Source organism: Trichechus manatus, unplaced genomic scaffold (genome assembly GCF_000243295.1).
Source record: "Trichechus manatus latirostris isolate Lorelei unplaced genomic scaffold, TriManLat1.0 scaffold00009, whole genome shotgun sequence".
Taxonomy (NCBI): Eukaryota; Metazoa; Chordata; class Mammalia; order Sirenia; family Trichechidae; genus Trichechus; species Trichechus manatus.
This window is the reverse complement of record NW_004443945.1, coordinates 3,899,519-3,920,694: the sequence shown is the minus strand read 5'-3', so window position 1 is coordinate 3,920,694 and position 21,176 is coordinate 3,899,519. Positions and strand designations below refer to the sequence as shown.

The following is a 21,176-nucleotide window of genomic DNA, read 5'->3' as shown; positions in this document are numbered from 1 at the left end:
CAATATAGTTTATTATAATTTTGATTAGAGCAATACTCAATGTTGAGTGTTTCCACAGTAACAATAATGTACTCAGAGTTGTACCACATAGTATACTATGAAATAACAAAATGAACTTTTCTTTTTTTCTCCTGGGAGTTAATAAATATCTTGCTGTTTTGGTTAGCCTGGTTTTCTATGTGTGTATTACTAATTCAACCCCAAACCCTTGAAGAGAGTTGGGTAGCTCTCCCCTCAAGACGTTTAATTACAAGTTCTCCAGTCGCTTTACAAGAAAGAGTACATGTGATCCTGTATGACTGAAAAATGTCTAGAAAGATAGATGGATGGGTGGATGGATGCCATTGATTTGCCTCCAACTCCTGGCAACCTTATGTACAACAGAATAAGTCATTGCCCAGAACTATGTCATGCTTATGATTGCTGGTATATTTGAGTCCATCACTGCAACTGTTGTGCCAATCCATCTCACTGAGGCTCTCCCTCACCCTCATGATGTCCTCCTCTAGCAATTGATCCCTTCTGATGACATATCCAAAGTAAGCAAGTCAGACAATGTTCTGTTGTGATACATAAGGTTTTCCTTGGCTAATTTTTGAAAGTAGATTACCAGGCCTTTTTTCCTAGTCTGTCTTAGTCTGGAAACTCCATTAAAACTTTGTCCACCATGATGACCCTGTTGGTTTCCAGCATCACAGCAACACACAAGCCACCACAGTATGACAGACTGACTGATGGGTAGTGGGTCTTTAGTCTACTGTCCATTTAATTGATAATATGGCAGGGTATAGAATTCTAAATTTAAAATCATTTTCCCTTGGAATTTTGAAGGTATTGATCCATTGCCTTTTAGTTTTTAGAGTTGCTACTGAGAAATCCCATGCCATACTGATTCTTGATACTTTGTATGAAGTATCCTTTTTTCCTCTGGAAGCTTGTAGAAGCTTCTTTTGGTCCCCAGTGTTCTGAGACTTCAAGATAACATGGCTTGGCATGAATCAGTTTTCATCTATTGACCTGGATATTTGGTGGGTTCCTTCAATTTGAAAATACGTATCCTTCAGTTCTAGGGAATTTTCTTTAATTATTTCTTCAGTGATTTCTTCTTTTTAATTTTTTCTGCTCTTTCTTTCTGGAACTCCTGTTGTGTGGATATTAGATGTCCTAGGCTGATCTTCTAACTCCCTTTCTTTCCTTCTTTTTTTTCCCCCTCCTCCTTTCCACCTGTCTTTTTGCTCTACTTTCTGGAAGAATTTCTCAACTTTATCTTCCAGCTCGTCTATTGAGGTTTTTTTTATTTCTACTCTCATACTTTTAAATTTCTAAGAGTTCTTTTTTTTCTCTTAATGTTCCTTTTTTATAGCATCACACTTGTTTCATGGATACAGTATCATCCTTTATCTCTCTGAGATTTTTATTAGTAATTTTTATTCAGATTTATTTTTACTTTTCATAATGGAAATTTTTCAAATTACATAAAAGTAGAAAAAGTGGAATGAATCCTCCTGTATCCATCATCCAGCCTTAACAATTATTGATATTTTTATAATCTAATTTCATCCATACCCATACTTTCAAAAAATATACAGAGATACATATTGCAAATATTTAAATATGTATCTCTAACAGATAAAAATTTTTAAAATAATCTAAATATTATAATGATAGTTTTGATTTTGCTTTTTTTGACAGCTACTTCCTGCATAGATTTCTCCAAGTTCTTTTCTCCATATGTCTGCTTTGATCTCTGACTTTCATGCCAGATGCTTTCCTCACAATCTGCTGATCCTTGGCACTCTGCACATACTTAAGAATAAGACACTAAAAAGCTGTTTGGAAGCTCTGCGTACATGGGTGGGCTCACTGAGGGTGATTTTCATTGGAGAGTGACCTAGCAAGGAAACCACTGATGTCACAAATTTTAGGATTTCTCTCAAGTTGGTCAGAATCCCCAAAGGATGCTATTCCAATCTTGCGCCTGGGTATGTGCCTGGGTGCCAGCATTCTGGGAGCCAAGTTGGGAAAAAAGGAGGGAAGGAGGACCTCAAGATTTGCTAAGTGAGCTTTCTCATAAACCCTATAGAGTGCGTCCACCCTCAGGGGTCTGGTCTGGTGTTCCCTGTTTTTAGTTTTAGTTTTACTCTCTTCAGAGTGTAACTTTCCAGTCTCTGGTCAGGTGGCGGGGAGGGAGGGGCCGATGCACAGCAACACCTGGGAGGCAAAGCTAACTGCTTAAATAAACTTGGAAGAGATCTTCCTTACTTCTACCCCATCTTCATTCCCTGCTGCCTGCTGTCCCCAGTCCCAGAGACCTGAGGGATCCTGTGATGTAAATCAGATTACCGCTTGGTTTTCCCCTCTGCCAGCTTATTATTCAGCTCTCTTGGCTCTGCTAAGCCAGTTACCATTTATCCATCTACTTTTCATTTTCCAAATTGTGTTGCCATTTTCTCCTATTATCTTTGTCCTCATGTTGTTTATTATGAGTTTAGTGCTGTTTATTATTTTAGTGTTGTGTATTAATGTTTATTGTTCTTTAATGTCATTTTAGTGTCTTTTCTTAGTGTTTTAGTAGAGTTTCATAAAGAGCAGGGCTAAATACCCTTTTCAGTCTGCCATCTTTAACCAGAAATGATGGTTCTAAAAGAAAACAAACATGATTTTTGCTAAGAAAACTTGAACTGGCTAAATTGGTTGTTTTTTGTTTTGTTTTTTAAGACAACAGAAATTGTCCTTGAATGGGACATGCTTTGTGGGGAAGTGAGATTTGAGATTTTTCTTTTTTTTTTAAGGCCTAGTCATTGGTATTTTTTTTTTCTTTTTGTTGTGCTTTAGGTGAAACTTTACAGAGCAAATTAGTTTCTCATTCAACACTTTATACACAAATTGTTTTGTGACACTGGTTACAATCCCTGCAATATGTCAACACCCTCCACTTCCATGCTGCAATTCCCCATTTCCATCTGTCCATTATTCCTGTCCCTTCCTGCCTTCTTGCCATTGCTTTTGGGCAGATGTTGCCCTTTTGGCCTCATATACATGATTGAACTAAGAAGCACATTCCTTGAGCGTGTTATTGTTTGTTTTATAGACCTGTCTAATCTTTGGCTGAAGCGTGAACTTCAGGAGATGAGATATACTTTAAAGGAGCAAAAAAAGGCTTCTCAGAGCACAGCATAAAATACCACAGTGTAAAAAACTCTGGCTTTTTCCTCACTTTTGACATTTCCTAATCCAAATGGACCCGCTCCTGGGAACTCAGAAGATAAGCCAATTAGTGCCTTTGTTTATTTGGTTACAGATGGTGCCCTCAGATCAAAGCCCGCTTTCCTTCCTGCCCACAGAAGCTCAAGCCCAAGTGTCCCCGCCGCCCCCTTACCCCACGCCCCAGGAGCTCCCCCGGCCTCTTCTCCAGCAGCCCCGAGCCCAGGAGCCCCCAGCTCAGCCGCCCCAGGCGGTCTCAGCACTGCCCCAGTCGGACTTCCAGCTCCTCACGTCCCAGGTAAGCCCTAACAGGAGCAATGGTGAGGAGGTGCCCTTACTTTGCTGAGTCCCAAGCTAAATGGTCACCTCCTTATTCCCTGAAGGGCTCATCTTTGACCAGCTTCTTTCCAGATGTGGGCTTTGACCAGCAGTCCGTGAGGGCAGGCCTGGCTTTTCCTCAGCAGGTACGTGGTCTTGGCACAAAAGTGTGTCTCACCCTTATGCCTTCCTCTTCTTTGGTGCATAAGCGGCACCATTTAGGCTGTTCACTGTATAGAGCCCACAACCAAATAGACTCGATGCTTCAGTTCCCTGACTTCAGGTGTGTTCTGTGACCGGCAGTGCCTTGAATCTTTCCTGTCCCTAAAGGTGAGTGCTGGCTGCCTTATTTCTTGTCAGCCCTCAGCCAAGGAACTGTTTGAACAAGTGGTAGGAGGCTTGTTGCTGACACTCCAGTCACAGAGTTGTAGAATCATCAGTGCTGGAGAGGACCATAGCTGTCAATTAATCCATCCCTTCATGTTGAGGAAACTGAGGCACAGGGAGGGGCAGTGGCTTATCCCAGCAGCTGAGTTAGAAAGTGGCACAGGGCTTTGCCTGCAGGCCAAGTAAGTGTACCCACCACAGTGTGGGGCCTCTTAGGAGAACTGGGTTCTGAGGGAGGTGTGATGCGGGGGAGGTCTCTCTATAAGATATTCTCACTTAGCCGTTTTCTTTTATTTCTGAGTTTTTCCCTATCACTAACTATTTCAGTATCCCTAGATTTTATAGTGTTTAGTAAGTGTGGATTGGGCTGCAAGATGGATGGAGACAAGGGAGGGTTGTACACTTTCTAGAACCTAATAATACTAATGAAGGCAGAGATTTTCTAAGTGAAGCCTAGTGATCAGAACAATAGTCTTTGCCTTCCCATTTTCTGGAAAGGCCATTTTAGTCTAGGTGAGAGTCAGTGTCTCCCTGAAAAATGATGGGAGCTTCTTCTGAGACATTTTTCAAATGTTTGGAAACTTAATTTCAGGCAAGGCACATATAGTAAGCCGCAGTTCTAACCAGCCGTCACAGAGGCCGTGTCCTGCAGAGTAGATTGCCCGATGACAGGGTCTGAGGTTCCTTCCTCCGAGTGCAAGGAGGAAGGGGTTCTACTTTCTTGTTTTTCTAGAAACCAAACAGAAGAAGAGCCCATCACTTCCTTGGCTACAGACAAAGCCTTTCAAGGGTTTCCACAAATGGTCGTTTCCAGAAGGGCTCCATGTGGATGAGGAGGAAGGGTGTGTGAGTCCCGCAGAGGGCCTGCAGAAGCTGCTGGCTCCTCCCAGAATGGCTCAGTGGGCCAGGCAGTGTGTGAGCTGGGACAAGCTGCCTGCACTGTGGACCTCAGAAACCCCTCCCTACCCCGCACCTGCCTGCTGAGGAGAAGATCCTGTGTACATTAGTACAACAGCAGAGTACTGTGGGTTCTAGAAAGAAAGGGGTAGAAGACATTTCTCGTGTCTTGCTTTTGCTCTGGGAGCACATTGCATGACTCAATTCAGTCACTCCTCAGAAGCAGAGATAGTTCCTTACCCCGTGACCTTTGATGTTTCTAGGTGCCCCTGTTGCAACAAGGTCACCGAGAACCGCAGGACTCACTTTATTTAAGACCAAACCTGTATCCCAACTGTGGGAGCTTCCCAAACACCATCCTGACAGGTGAGTGGGGACCCTCAGCTTTTTTTTTTTTAATCTTCTTTTGTTGTTGAGAATACACACAGTAAAACATACACCGATTCAACTGTTTCTACATGTACAATTCAGTGACACTGATTACATTCTCTGAGTTGTGCAACCATTCTCACCCTCCTTTTCTGAGTTGTTCCTCTCCCATTAACATAAACTCACTGCCTCCTAAGGTTCCTATCTAATCTTTCAAGTAGCTGTTGTCACCTCGATCCCATATAGATAGTTCTCAAAAGAGCATAATGCTCAAGGCAGATATTTTCTACTAGTTAAGCTAAACTGTTGTTTGGTTTCAAGAAGACTTCAGGGGATATTTTTGGTTTAAGGTTTAAAGATTATCTCAGGGCAGTAGTTTCAGGGGTTCATCCAGCCTCTGTGGCACCAGGAAGTCTGGAGTCCATGAGAATTTGTAATTCTGCTCTGTATTTTCCCCCTTTTGAGCAGAATTCTTCAATAGAATCTTTGATCAGAATGTTCAGTAATGGTAGCCGGGCACCATCCAGGTCTGGTCTCATGGCAGAGGAGGCAATTAGCCACATGTTCCATTTCCTCCTCCTATTCCTGACTTCTTCCTCTGTTGCTCTAGGCAAATAGAGACCAATTGTTGTGCCTTGGACCCTGTCTTAGTCATCTAGTGCTGCTATAACAGAAATACCACAAGTGGATGACTTTAACAAAGAGAAATTTATTCTCTCACAGTCTAGTAGGCTACAAGTCCAAGTTCAGGATATCAGCTCCAGGGGAAGGCTTTCTGTCTCTGTCGGCTCTGGAGGAAGGTCCTTGTCATCAATCTTCCCCTGGTTGAGAAGTTTCTCAGGCACAGGGACCCTGGGTCCAAAGGACGCGCTCTGCTCCTGTTGCTACTTTCTTGGTGATATGAGGTCCCCCGTCTCTCTGCTTGCTTTTTTCCTTTATATCTCAAAAGAGATTGACTTAAGACACTATCGTATAGATCTTATCAGTATGACTGCCACCAATCCATCTCATTAACATCATAGTGATAGCATTTACAACACATAGGGAAATCACATCAGATGACAAAATGGTGGACAATCACACAATACTGGGAATTATGGCATAGCCAAACTGATACACATACTTTGGGGGGATACAATTCAATCCATGACAGACCCCCTCAGCTTCTTTACTGTTTTTATTTTTGCTGTATTTTTACAAATGCTATTGTGCAATAGTTCCACACAACGTAACGTTATATAAAGCCAAAAGTGAAGATCCCCTGGCTCAGCTTTACCTTCTTGACATGCAGCTGTCCAGCCCCAGAGACGGTAAGGTGGTGGGGAAGGGGCCTGATGATAAAAGCCTTTGCTGAAATTTTCAGTTTTGACAATGCAAAGAAAGGGAGCCTATAAAAATCAAGAGTTGTGGAACTGACAGAAAGCACATAGATTGCAGGGAGTGGTCACTTCACAGATGATCCCTGTCCTGGCTGGGAAGAGGACAAGAAGAGCGTTTCTTGGGGTTGTCATCAGTTGTGTTCTCTTAGTAGAAGGTCTGCCGTGGTTTCTGTAGCCTGGGACCCTAATGCTTCCTAATCCACATTGTTTTCCCCTCTCACTGCTCCTTACAGAAGACTCGAGCACCAGCCTCTTCAAAGACCTCAGCAATGCGCTGGCAGGCATGCCTGAGGTCAGCCTGAATGTGGACAATCCATTCCCATTGGAAGACGAGCTCCAAATTGAACCCCTGACCCTGGACAGACTCAACATGCTAAGTGACTCCAGCATGGGCCTGCTGGACCCCTCTGTTGAAGAGACATTTCGAGCTGACCGACTGTGAACAGAATGGAGCAGAACAGGAGAATTTATTTCTGAAACAGCCAAAATAGAATGGAGCCAGCTGTACGCCTGGGCTGTAGTTATCTCGGGCTTCTGACATGGAACAAACCAATTCCAATACTCCAAGCTTCCAGATGAGTTCCCATGACTTATTCTAGACTGCAGGGCTACACACCATCTCTCAGGCCCACGGCGCAGGCTGCTTGGGGGCTTCTGGTGAACTTGACAGCTCATCTCCGTGACCATCTCACCTTTAGCCAGCTGATGTGTAAAAGTAGGAAACACCATGTAAGGAGGCCTTGGCAGCACTGTGCAGTGCTAAGAACCACTGATGTCAACTGAAGGAAGGACTTGGAGGTGGAAGCGGTGAGGGGCCACGGACCTGAGGGTGCTGGCTCAGCATCATGCAGCGGTACCACAACCCCACGATGCTTTCCCTACCCCGAGCGTTACTGGCTGGAGCTGGAGCATTCCAGGGCATGGCGAGGTGCCGTGGCTCTCTCAGATGCCTTAAATCCAATAGGAAGAAGAATTTTTACCACAAGTCCCAGAATAGGCTTGAGTTAGGCAAACCGAATGCTAATTTGTTTTCTCCCAGTCTGTAATCTCTTTTCTGCTGCTTCTGTTCACCTTTTCCTTATGGACAGGAGGAAAAGAAAGATTATTCTATTCAGTCACTGAAAAGTCCCCCAGCAACGGATAAAGCTGAAGAGAACAGCACTCTTCCTTGTGGCTGGTGAAGAAGGAGAGATAGGGCTTAGGTGTCTCACAGAGATACACATCTTCTGGACAAGCTCCGGACAAGCACAGGCCTCCTTCCTACAGACCAGCTGGAGGGAAGAAGGCTGCAGGGCTGAATCAGGCCCACCCAGCACCTGAGCTTCTCATTCACTCCTAGAGCTGTTTCACTGTGGATCGGGAGAGTTAATGTAACCCCACTAGACCATCAGCTCCTTGAGGGCAGGACTGTGCCTTATATCATCATTGAATCCATAGAACCTATCAAGTACCTGGCATGGAATAGGTGCTACATCGATGCCTGTTGAATGCATGAATGAATGAGTGAATCTGCCTTGCTGTGAGGCAGTCAAATCTTTAGACACCCCCACTCCCTGCCAAACCTCCTCTGAGCTCTAGCTTTTCTAATATTTGAGCCTGTGGTTAAGCACGCACTTTAATTTGCTTTCAACACTAGGTAACCAAATCCACGGTAGAGTGGTCACCCCATTCTCCTCAAGGTAGAAACTCTGAGTGCCTCCAGAATGGCTGGGCACACTGAGGCTGCTCAGGTGCTGGGACCTGAGGGATCCAGGCCCCCACCCGAAAGATCTTCCCTCTCAGATCCGTGTTCCACTCTAAATTGCTTAACTCAAGATTCATTCTTTGAGGTTGAAGAAATAGTAGTAAAATAAAGGCCTAATTCATGAAACCACCACTAGCCATTAATACCTTATCATAAAATAGTTTTACCAGATTCCTACCACTGCTTGCCTCCCCTGGCCACTGCCTCAGCTAATGTAGGCTAGACCAGCCCCACCAGGAAACCTGACAGGTGGGTTTGAAGGGGACAAAGGGAAACAAGCCTACAGCTCACCACAGTGAAGGGGTCTGGGCAACGGGGGTAGGAGGAGGGCATGGGAAGACAGGTGTTGCGGGGAGGAACCCTGAAACAGAGACGAAAGATGAGGGCTTTGCCTGCCCAGGTGGCACTGCCCTGCCAGGAGATGCCAGGAGTGTCGCTGAAGGTGGCTGGGCTGCTCCCACCCAGAGAAGCAAGGCTGCACTGGTGGGGGGCCTGAACTGAACACTGCTGTCCTTCAGGGCAAGAAGAGTCTCATGAGACCTTCGGCTGGTTAGCTCCCCAGACCTCATCCTGTTTCTCTCTGGCCTTCAGAGAGGACCACCTACATCTCTGATCTTTAAAATAACCCTGGTGGTGGGTTGCTCTACCTTGCTCAGGAACCCAGGTATCCCTGGTTCACATTAGCCCGAATCCCAGCTATTGAATCAGGAAACCAAACCAGACTCCCCCTTTGCCTGGGCTCCGGTTCATGAAGGGGCTATGGCCTCCCCCTTCCTAATCTTCATTCCCAGTGAAACTTTCAGACCCCTTCATACTCAGATCTCAGGGCGGGGTTACTTTTCGTTAAAGAAAAAAGGCCTCCCGTTGTAACTCAGTAGCCAATGCACCAGTGTGCCGAAAGAAGCCCTCTTTGCTGCCTCTCCTGTGTCAGAGGCCCTGAAACCTGACCTGGCCTTTCAGGCGGGGTGGGGGTGGTAATGATGCTGTAAGGGTTTTGTGGTTTGAAAAAAGGAGGGCCCCGCAGATCCACCCTCTGCACAGTGCCTTTACCCTTGAGCATCACGGCCTCGCTGTCGGGTCCCAGCTTTCTTGGCCTGCACAGCAGCCCCGCCTTACAACTGCAGACCCTCACGCCTGCGCAGCGAGGATCAAGTGGCCCAGTGGGGCATCCTCCAGGAGACTCAGAGAAACAAGCCTCCCAGGAGAAGCCATGTGTTCGGGGGAGTGTAACAATGACAGTGTGTTTAGTGCTGAATTCAGTTTGTCCTTAGGTCCGTCAGTCAGATCTTTTCTTTTGGAAGGTTTTGGGCATTATGACACCCACTTTGTGTAGATGGTTTTGGGTCACACCCACAGACAGGTGCCACGCTCACCCTTCAGCGGGTCAGCTTGCACTCACTACCCCCTCTGCAGCACACCATCGTGGTCCTCAGCACTTGAAGTAGCTACTCACTTCAGAAGAACCGATTCTCCAATATTTAGTCCTGTCACGAGGAATCAAGTGCTGTCCTACTGTCATGTATTAGCAGTCACAGTGTGGAACTAAAAACTTACCTGTTTTTCCATTTTTTTCTTTCCGTATGGGCGTGGTGTTTAGGACATACGGTGTTAGAAAATTTTCTTGATCATGTCAAGATCAGCATAAATTCTCCTTTGTCCTGTTTTGTTTCTTCTAAGTCTACTGTATATTACCTGAGCTGAAATGTTGTGTATTCAACTTCATCTGCATGTTTGAAGACCTTTCCAGTTCTGCCTCTAGTTGGCTCTTCTGATTTATACACAGATTCCAAGTCCATTTCCATGGCTTCGCGGACGGGACCATCACATCAACTAATCAGACTTCCCGCCAGTGTCCTAACTCCCAGATCCCCTTGTAAACAATATTTAAAGATCAGAATTTGTATAAAGTAGCTTCCAAGTTTTATAATGCATCATTTTACATGTTTCGTAATTAAAAGCCGCACAATAAGGTTGTACCTGCATCTGGTGTTTTCTTCATCCCCAGTGAATGAGTTGAATTGGTGGAAAGCGTTCCTCTTGTTTCCTGCACGGTTCTACCTGCCCTTCTGGGTTTCTGGCCCTGCGCCGGGCAGGTCAGGAGTTCTTATGACACACTCTGCCCCTTAGAGAAGTTCAGAAAGAAGTAGGGGCACACAGCTCCTTTGAAACTCTAGGTGCCAAGGACAGACGGCATCCTGGAGGTGGCTCTGTTCTGCCTCCCTTCCAAACCCTTGCTCCTGCCCTCACTTTAAGCCCCCGGTGGAAAGGAGGTTCAGGCCACTGATGCCACTTCCAGCCCCCAGTTGCTCCACTGTCATGTACTGACCTGCAGGCCTCTGCCCATCTTCCCCAAGGCTTTGACACGGGCCCTGTTTTCTACACCCCGCCCCCATGGCCCCAGTGGGACTCACAGCCTATCCTACAACACAGCCTCACGCCTCCTTCAGAAACCACTTCCTCAGCCACACCCAGCGCTTGTCAGAAAGGTGACTATTCTGCTTATGAAATCTTACTCAGAAATCCCATCTCTAACCCTAACTTCCTGAGCCACCGCTTCTCTCAGGGTGCCCATCCTCTCCTGGCCATACTTCCTTCCTCAAGGCCTACTCCACTGGGTTAATGGCCTCATGATACCCTCCAGCCCTGAGCTCAAGCCCCCAGCCCTCTGCCATGCTCTGACCCCCACAACTCAAGATGAGCCTCGGCTTTTCCACTGCCAGAGAAGATTAATAACCCCAATCCTCTCCTGCCTCCCCTAGACATTCCAGGCCTCCTCTGTTCTCCTCGAGGCCCTCACCTGACCTCAACAGAGGCCTCCTCTCTCCTCAATCCAGGCAGTTGTCTCCTATCTGGCTCCCTCATCATCATCTGCCCCACTGGGCAGCCTCTTCCTCCCCTCAGAAATTAGTGGAGTGACAAGATTTGCTTAATCTCTGTGCACCTCAGCACCCTCATCTATCAAATGGGACCATAAGCATCCCTGTCTCATAGTGTTGTGGAAGGCAAAATGAATTCACAGAATTAAAGCTCATAGTAAATGTGCCCAGCACATAGTAAACACTCCATAAGTGTCAATTATTATACATACGGAACTATTATTTGCTGTATTTATCTATTGCCCTTTCAAAGGCAGGATGCACAAGTCTTTAAAAATACTGAATTTGGTCTGGTCAGGGCCTCCTGCCCTTATTTTGAAATGCCAAATCTTAGTACTGGGAGAAATAAGCTGATCTTATCTAGGTCCATTTTTGCCCAATGAGTGTTGTACCATATGCAAGAAAGGAAACTGGTTTTACAATCAGCCAGTTATACTTGGCTGTGCCCCAGTGTAGGCACTAGATGGAGCTAGGGACATAAGAGTGGCTTTTAGGACCCAGGTACTGCCAGACTGAGCTGCCTGGCCCTCTCACATTTAGCATCTAGACTGGGGTCCCGGCTATGCTGGTTAGAATTTAATCCTATGATGCTAGAATGTAGTACTGAGTGTCCTTAGTGACCACTCAACTAGAAAATACCAGACACTGCCCATCACATGTTCCTCATAGCAACCTGAAAGTAAAGTGGGGCAGGCCACCTTCCTGGGCCCTACAGATGAGGAAACAGGCCCAGAAAGGCTCAAAGCACCCAGCTGAGCTGCAGAAGCCTGAGGATCTGACCCAGATCAGCCTGACTCAAGGCCTCCAGGTGCCTCTCCGCCAGCCAAGCCTCCGATTCCCAGGCTCGAAAATGCATCCTGGGCACAGTCCTTCCCTCCATCCCTCCAGGGCAGATGACAGCACTGACCCAGGTCCTGGGTAACTATATCAACACTTTTCCTTCCCCCGCTTCCCCCTCCAGCCCCCAAGCTGCTGAACCACCAATGGGGTGAGCTCCACCCCTCACCCCACGGGGAGAGGGTCCTGGGAACAATCTTGGTGGAGCAGGCCCAGGTCTCTGTCCCTCTACCCAGGTGCTGGCTGCCCTGGGGCATGGATAGCTGGGGCATGTCCGAGTGTCCAGCAGAGGAGCTGGATTTTTCCTCTTCCAGAAATACATTTTAGTTTAAAAAGAAAAAGACTCCTCGTTTATAAAAATCACGCGTGCTCATTATAAGAAATTCAGTAACACTGAATAAAATTTTAAAGTGGTCTGGAAACCCAGCACACCCAGAAGTAATTGGGGTTGACATCTGGAGAGCAATCTAAACGTCTCTTCATGCACAGGTTCAGAGAAAAGGGCAGGGAGATGGATAGAAATTTTTATAAAACCGAGCTCATACAATACATGCTGTCTTGAGAAAAAGTATTTAAATTTAACAGAACAAAAGGAAACTTAAATGTAACTAAAGAAATCTCTGAGCCGCACATAATTATGCTTCTTCCATGTTTCCAAATTACTTCTCTAAGGGAAAGAAAAACAGTAAGCCTTCAGATTCATTCTTTAAATACGATTCAACTGTAGATGACATCTCTTGACAAGGACGAGGAAATGAACTCACTACCACTTCCTGTCTCCTTCCCCTCCTCCCAAATTTGTGAATTCCTATTTGGACATTGTCAAGGTTTATACTCTCCGCATCCTGTCTTGTAGCCATTGTTCCCACGATTGTTCAGCCTCAGCTCCGTGTGTGGAGTCTCTGCTCACAGAAGTTTTCCATCCCTGGGTGCTTTGTTTTGATTCACCCCCCTGGCTGCCTTGACTTTGTCACCTCTGAGTTTTTTCAAGAAGGGTTGTGTTGGGCACAGCTGCAGGGGTGCAGCTGCTGGACTGCAAGATTGGAGACCTGAACCCCAAGATTGAAGGGTGGGCCTGTGAAACTGGCTGATTTGTGCCCAGTAAAACTTGTATAAAAGAGACGAGCAGTACATTTTCCACTATGATTCCTTGCTGAAGACTGAGTCTCCAACTTGTATTTTGTGACACATAGTTGGAGTTTTAGAATGTGGAAATAAAATGACTGGGGGTGAGGAGCCTGGAGATGCTGTGTTCAAAGAAAGGACACACCAGGCTTCTGGCTCAGGGACCTGCTATGGCCAGGCTGTGATGCCCCACCGCTACCCTAGCTGTACTCTCCCCCCACACACATTTCAAACCTTTGACAGCAGTGCCCTGTCTCATCTTCACCTGGAAAAATCCAGCTTCCCCTCCAAGGCCTAGCTCAAATGCCATCTCCTCTGTGAAGCCTTCTGTGGGGATAATCATTTGGCAAAGTGATTTCCCTCCCCTCCGTCTGTAGGAGGAGTGTCAGTCCAGTCCCCATGGATGTTGGGCTCTGCTACATGACATGCTTTGGCCAATGGGATGTTAGGAGATGTCACCTGGAGCAAAGCCTTGACATGGGCTTGGTGGTGGGGCGCACCCTCTTGCCCTTCTGCCATCACCATGAACAGAGTGTCCCCTGGGTAGCCCACTGGTCCCAGAGGAATGAGACACATGGGCAGACCTTAACCCTATCCATTCCTAGGGATCCAGCCAGCCAGACACAGCTGAAATCAGCAAGGCTACCCCAGCCAATCTGTAGACACATGAGCCAGAAATAAATACTTATGGTTGTAAGCCACTGACAGATGGGATCATTTGTTATGCAGCATTGTTGTAGCCATTGTTGATTGATACACTCTTTTTGTTCTTGTTTCCTGAGTTGCACTTTATTCCCACAGCTTTACTTTGTTATCTCAGGGTTGATCATGTAGAGGATCTGCCTTCCCACTGGTCTAGGGGCAACTTGAGGCAGGGACTACGTCTGATTCAGTTCTGACTCTCTGGGGTCCAACTAATGGGGTCCTTTCCATCTGGGCTGTATCCTCCCCAGGACAGCCCCATCTGAATGGAGAACCCAGGGCCTCTGTTCCAGGGCTCTCCAGCAGATTTGGACAAGAAGGCTTAAATCCTTGAGCTTCAGCACCCGCTCCTGGGGACAACACTCAGAGCATGGCAGCACCAGGGACCATGGCGGCCACGTTCCTGGCCACAATCACACGTGTGGGAGACAGGACAAAGGCCCTTGCAAGTGTGTGTAGGGGTGGGAGCAGGGAGGGAACTGAGGTCTTTGTGCAAAAATTATCAGAGCACCTTGGGAGTGATGGGCATCTCGGGAAGGGCTGCTTTGAAAAGTGCCCAAATATCCCAGGGCAACGAAGGCCACCTCACACACATATCACAGAACTGCTGGAAGAATGGCCACTGGGAGTCAGAACTCTCTGGGGCAATGGGGGAAGAGGCAGACTTAGTTTTCCAAACTCTGCCCACCAGCATCTTGCTAATAATCTAGGTTCCACCTAGCCCAGTTACTTTAACATTTAGCATCTGTGGTGGTTAATGTTATGTGTCAGCTTGGCTAGGCTGATTCTCAGTGGTTTGGCACACACTATGCAATCACCTTCCATTTTGTGATCTGATGTGAGCAGCCAATCAGTTGAAAGGGGAGTTTCCTTGAGAGTGTGGCCTGCCTCCAGTATATAAATGGATGTTCTGGCAAAGCTCGCTCTCTTCCTCCACCCTGCATTCTTCTTGTCGCCTAACCTCCGGTTCTTGGGACATAAGCCTGTGTAAGTCTTCAGCCTGCTGCCTGACCTGCAGATTTTGGGTTCACCAGCCCCTGCAACCCCATGAGCCAGCAAAGGTCTTCAGCCTGCTGCCTGACCTGCGAATTTTGGGTTCACCAGCCCCTGCAACCCCATGAGCCAGCAAAGGTCTTCAGCCTGTCACCTGACCCACAGATTTGGGACTTACCAGACCCCCCCAAACTGCATGAGCCATTTCCTTGAAGTAAATTTCTCTCTGTATGTATGTATGTATGCTTCTTTGGTTTTGCTCCTCTAGAGAACCCAGGCTAAGACAGCATCCAAACCAGGGTATTTTTAAGAGTGAAAGGAGGCACCACTAATGTGCCAGGACAATAGGTGTCATTTGTGCTAAGCCTCGAAGGAGAAGTTGGATCGTTCCAGTTGAAGATGGGATATGGCATGAATAGGGACGGTCATGAGCCACCTGGGGAAAATAAGGACTCATGGTCAACCTACGTATAGCACCAAGACCTAGAGGCAGTATTGCTCAGGGGCCAGGTACGTGGGTTCTGGAGTTAGAATCAGGTTCAAGTCTCATCTCCACCCTTCTTGGCCATGTATCATTGGCTTCTCTGTGCTCCAGTTTCCTTATAAAATGAGGATAATGATACCTACCTCAAACATTAGCTATTGTTTTTGCTATTATTCTCTTTATTGAAAGGGTCCTTCATTGCTGGACCTCATAAACACCACGAAAGTGTTTGCTGAGAAGGACCGAGCACCTAATCTGATGGGAGCACTGAACATAGTTTTCTCAACACACAGGGGGGCTCCCATGTGAGCCAACACTCCTCCTCTGTAAGGTGCTGGTGTTGCCAGGGCACCAGCAGCTGTCCTGGGACCTTCTCAAAGCACCAGCTTTCTATCTCAGGCGCCTCAGGACTAACTCCAGATGATGCTGAAAGCCTGGCCTTTTTTTCTTTTTCTTTTTTTGTGGTTGATATTTTTTTATTTTAATTTTTTTATTGTAGTAGAAATGTATATACCACAACATTCACCAATTCAATTTTTTTCATATACAGTTCAGTGATACCAATTACGTTAATCATGTTGTACAACCATCATCAGTATCCGTGAGACTGCCAAGTTTTCCATCACTGTACACATCACTTACCATCACTGCTTCCTAAACAATGACTCCCCACTCTCTCCCTCCCACCCCTGATAACCTCTAATAAGCTCTGGTCTCTACTTGCCTATTCTAGATACTTCATATAAGTGGAATCATACAATGTTTGTCCTTTTGTAGTTGACTTACTTCACTTGGCATGTTCTCAAGGTTCATCCATGTTGTAGCACGTATTGGGACTTCATTTCTCTTTGTGGCTGAGTAGGAGCCCTGGTGGAGCAGTGTTAAGCGCTCGGCTGCTAACTGAAAGGTTGGTGGTTTGAACTCACTAGCTGCTCCCTGAGAGAAAGATGTGGCAGTCTGCTACTGTAAAGATTTTCAGCCTTGGAAACCCTATGGGACAGTTCTACTGTGTCCTATAGGGTCACTATGAGTCGGAGTTGACTCAATGGCAATGGGTTTGTTTGTTTTTTTAGTTCCACTATATGTACGTACCACATTTTGTTTACCCACTCCTGTTGATGGACATCTAGGTTGGTTCTACCTTTTGTCAAAGCCTGCCTTTTAAGTACTGAATCTTTCTCAACTGATTTCTGCAGGGGCTTTGCTACCCTCCAACAAGCTCTGCAAACTGCCTGTTTTACTGGTTGCTGCCTGGGCCCCTCCCCTCCCAGAAGCTAGGCCCTGCAGACCTTGTCCCCTGGCCCTGCCTTACTAATCTGCAGGGGCCAGTCAGATGTTCTCCTCCAGGGTGGGAATCATTTTCATCAAGTCACATTCATGGCAGTGCCCTGGAGAGAAGGTTCCCGCCAAGTCCCCTGAGCAGCCATTATTCCTGCCCTCTGAGGCCTCGTTGTTTAGCAGTAACCATCCCCCACCCACCCCCACCCCACCCCCGCACTGTGTGTGCTGCTCCACTCCCTTTCTCTAAGTCCCCTGGAGCAGAGTTGCTGCACTCACCAGCTTGCAAAGAAAGAACCAGAGGAGCAGCCTGGGAATTGCCCCAGCCTGGGCAGCCAGCCACCTGTCCACACTCCTGTTTCTGACTCTGCCCTCCCTTTCTGTCAGGTGGTGGCAGTGGGAGCTGGTGAAATGTGTCCCTTCCTGCTCCAGCTTCTTTCTGAAGATAAATCTCCCTGGCCTCGCCCAGGGGGCACTTCCTGTGTTGGCCCCATCACACTTCTCTAGCCACTGCTAACAATACTGGTTAGAACAATACTGGTTAATCACTTCCCACCCAGAGCCCTGAAAGCCAGTGCTCCCCAAAGTAAGGCAGACACGCATTCTACAGAATGCTAATACCACTACCAGTTGCTGTCAAGCTGACTCCAACTCCCGGTGACCCCATGTGTGTCAGAGTTGAACTGTGCTCCATAGGGTTTTCAATGGCTGATTTTTCAGTAGATTGCCAGGCTTTTCTTTCCAGGTGCCTCTGGGTGAACTCAAACTGCCAACTCTTCAGTTACCAGCTGAGCATGTTAACTGCTTGCACGACCCAGGGACTCTTAGAATGCTAAAAAGTGATGCACTAATCAGTGCTCCAGCAGGCTTGGGAACTACTGGGTGAAACAGCTCCCCAGAGTCTTTAAAATGCCAACCCATTTCCCAGAGGTTGATATGGTAGTTAGTATTCCTCAAACGTGCCCCTGAATTTTTTTGGCCTGGAACATCTTAGGGGGCTGATGCTCTGTGAAATATACTAGGAAAGGCTGGTTATGCTGAGCGGGGGGCCTGCCACGGGGAAATAGGTAGGGATGGGTGAGGGGAGGAGACACAAGAGAATTAGAGACTTCGAAAGGACCCCAGAAAGAGAAAGGAAAGACAAGGCAAAAACCAAAGAGAGAGCATGGGAAAAGATAAGACAGTGCCACAGAGTTTCCAAGGTGGAGGTCCCCGTGAGCCCAGGCTCAGGGCAACCTGAGAGATACCTTTGACCAATCAGTGAATATTATTAATACATCTATTGATTAACAGGATTAATATAAATAGGTGAATGGTCAAGAAAACACATCTAAGGAGACTTTAATGTTAATTGGAGATGAGGCAGAGTCCCTGGGTGTATAAACAGTTAAGCACTTGGCTGCTAACTGAAAGGCTGAAGGTTCGAGTCCACCCAGAGGTGCCTTGGAAGAAAGGCCTGGCAATCTACTTCTGAAAATTAGCCATCAAAAGCCCTGTGGAGCACAATTCTACTCTGAAACACATGGGATCGTCATAAGTTGGAGTCTACCCGGTGGCAACTGGTTTTTAGAGATGGGGCTTTACCTGTAAAGAGCGCCCCCTGGTGTTCTCTCACCACCTTGCAGTAATTTCTATGGGCCATCCAGCCTGCGGCATCCTGACCAAAAGCCTCTGGTCTAGAACTCTACTGAGATTGTTCAAAATTCAGAAATGTCTTTGCCTGGTCATCTAGTTCTCATGAATGAGAGTCTGGCTGACAAATGCTAAATGGTAAAAATCCAGATGCCTGGTAAAATGGTCATTATTTAAAGATGACGTGATTCTAGACCTGAAAGTTTAGAGAAAATCAAATTTAAAGCCACAAGAAGCAATAGCAGAACTCCGTTATATGAGTAAATAAAAATTAATGGTGGAGAGATTGAATCAAGATGTCAACTTGACCACTTGCTCCAACCTTCCCCTCCCAACCCAAATCCCTAAACATGACTGAAAAATGTATTTTAAATAATCCATAATAGGGCTAGAAATGATAAAAAGATATCCTCATTATCAGAAATCATGAGGAATAAAGGGTCTTGGAAAGCAAAACGCAGATGAGATTGAATTGAAGGTGAAAACCCAGCCATCAAGGTACTCAGAAGAAGACATTTGTAGGGCGAGGGGAGTAGGCCTAGGGAGCAGGAGAGTCCCTGGGCAGCTGACAGGTGACAGGTGGGGTGTGGCCAGTGCTTGCCCTTCCACCACCATCTCACTGAGCCAAGCAGCTGGCAAAAGATTCTGCTATAGAGAGCAGAGATAAGGGGTGAATTATTTACACACAGGTGACAGCCAGAGGGCTCATTTCCTTCATAAACAATGAGCTCTTTATCAATAAGATAAAGACCAACAGCCCAACAGCCCAACAGCCCAACAGAAAAAAACTGGGCAAGGATATGAATAAGCAGTTCACTGAAAAAATGCAAATAACTAATAACCATGTGAAAAGATGCTCCAGCTCACTCATAATAAAAGAAGTGCTAATTAAAACAATGAGATACACATTGTTCACCATTAGCAAAGGTTTTAAAAGACTGATGATACTCAGGGCTGATGAGGGTGGGGATATATGTCTGTCACACACTGCAGGTGGGGTGTAAATTGTACAACCTTTCTCAGGACACTTTGGTGTCAGCAAAATTATTTAGCTACTAGAGGAAAATATGATGAAATATTTTCATAATCTTGGAGTGGGGAAAACCTTCCTGAGCAAGACACAAAATCCAGAATCCCTAAAGGAAAAAAACTGACAGATTTAACCTCATAAAAATTTAAAACTTCTATAGAGCTAAAGACCATAAACAAAAAGACAAATGAAAGACAATATGGGCAAAGTACATAACAAAAGGATTGGCACCCTAAATACAAAAAGCCTCTTTATATCAAAGGATTGCTGTTTTTGTTATTAGCTGCAGTTGAGTTGGTCCCTGACTCACAGCAACCTCATGCACAACGGAAGATCCTATGCTATCCCCATGATCAGTTGAAGATCAGACCATTGTGATCCCTAGGGTTTTCACTGGCTGATTTTGGAAGTAGATCATCAAGCCTTTCTTCCTAGTCTGTCTTAGTTGGAAGCTCCACTGAAACCTGTTCAGCATCATAGCAACATGCAAACATCCACTGACAGGAGGTGGCTATGCATGAGTTCCATTGGCTGGGAATCGAACTCAGATCTCCCACATCAGTACCCTAAAATACGAAGAGCCTTGTTGCCAGATTAGGGTCCGTGCCCTGGAGCAGTTGAGCCAATGAAAGGTACTCCAAGTCAGAAAGAGTGAGAAAGTTTATTTACAAGGTGTCCACCAACGGGAAATCCGACAGCAACACAGGCTGTCTCTATGGAGTCCCAAAAGGCATTTTTACATTAGAGCTTATATATGATTTTTTACAAAGCTTAGAAGTGTCTTTGTAGCCCGCAGATGGCATGGGTGGATGAATTATTCATTACAAAGTAATTACAAGAGAGTTTTTGTCAGACTAAAGACATACATGCCGGACATCTCCTTATCAGACTAAAGATATGCACGTCAGACATCTGGGCTCTAATCTTCCTGTGGGGGGTCAAAAGTCACAGGTGGCCGGACAGAGCAAAACAAAGTCATTAACAAAGGTATGCAGAAGGGAGAAGGCAGGCAAAAAAGGAAGAAAAAAAAAAAACTTACAGGTTTATTATGGCATCAAGCTCTCAGTTGCCCACTTTGAAAAGGAGAAAACAGGCTGTGGAGTATTAGGGTCACGGCCTCTTCATATCAGAGGATTAAGCTTTAATTTCCAACATGTTAGAAATGAAACAGACTTTCTGTAAAATAAGAGTTTTATTCAGATTCAAAGATTTGCAGATCGGGAAGTACCAAAATGAAAGTTCAAAATGGCGTTCTGAAGAGGGAGCATAAGCACACATCCTTTATGCTCAATTTTGCAGAACTCTGTACAAAGCTGGGAAAGAGTACGGGGGTACCTTTGATTGGTTGATATTCAACAGGCTTACCAAGAATTTCTAATGGCTGGGTACTCAACCTTAGCCTCAGTTTCCTGCACTCCAGAGCTGGTTCCTGCAACAATTTGGGTAGGCCGCCTCAGAATGTAGCAGAACAAGTTATCTCGGTCAAGAGTGTGGTCATGGGTCACGTACTCTAAAAGGCAGGAGCAGAGGCCTAGGAAAAAATGGAATCCGATTCAGACCTGTGTCAGCCATTTTAGTTATGTCAAGCACCTCAGTTTTAGAGTGCTCTTTCACAAACATAAAAATTGGTAAAGGATAAGAATAGGCAAGTCACAGAAGAAATTCAAATGGCCAGTATTGGAGAAAAGACACTGTGCTCACTAGCGATCAGAGAAATGCAACTTTCAAAATTGATAATATCTAGTGTTGGCAAAGGAGCCCTGGTGGCGCAGTGGTTAAGAGCTATGGCTGCTAACCAAAAGGTCAGCAGTTTGAATCCACCAGCCACCCCTTGGAAACCCTATGTGGCAGTTCTGCTCTGTCCTATAGGGTTGCTATGAGTCGGAATCAATTTGACAGCAATGGGTAGTGTTGGCAAAAG

The 21,176-nt window shown here is 46.1% G+C and overlaps 1 protein-coding gene across 1 annotated transcript in view; it reads left to right on the top strand.

The window, feature by feature from the left end:
• CRTC3 (CREB regulated transcription coactivator 3) overlaps positions 1-10,179 on the top strand; it is a 108,239-nt gene extending 98,060 nt beyond the window's left edge. The window contains exons 11-14 of the mRNA XM_023725962.1: positions 3,302-3,502; positions 3,588-3,668; positions 5,070-5,172; positions 6,788-10,179. Of these exons, the coding sequence (XP_023581730.1) occupies positions 3,302-3,502; positions 3,588-3,668; positions 5,070-5,172; positions 6,788-6,996 (594 nt within the window). The 3' untranslated portion in view covers positions 6,997-10,179. The remainder of the gene's footprint in view (positions 1-3,301; positions 3,503-3,587; positions 3,669-5,069; positions 5,173-6,787) is intronic.
• Positions 10,180-21,176: the final 10,997 nt, after the last annotated feature.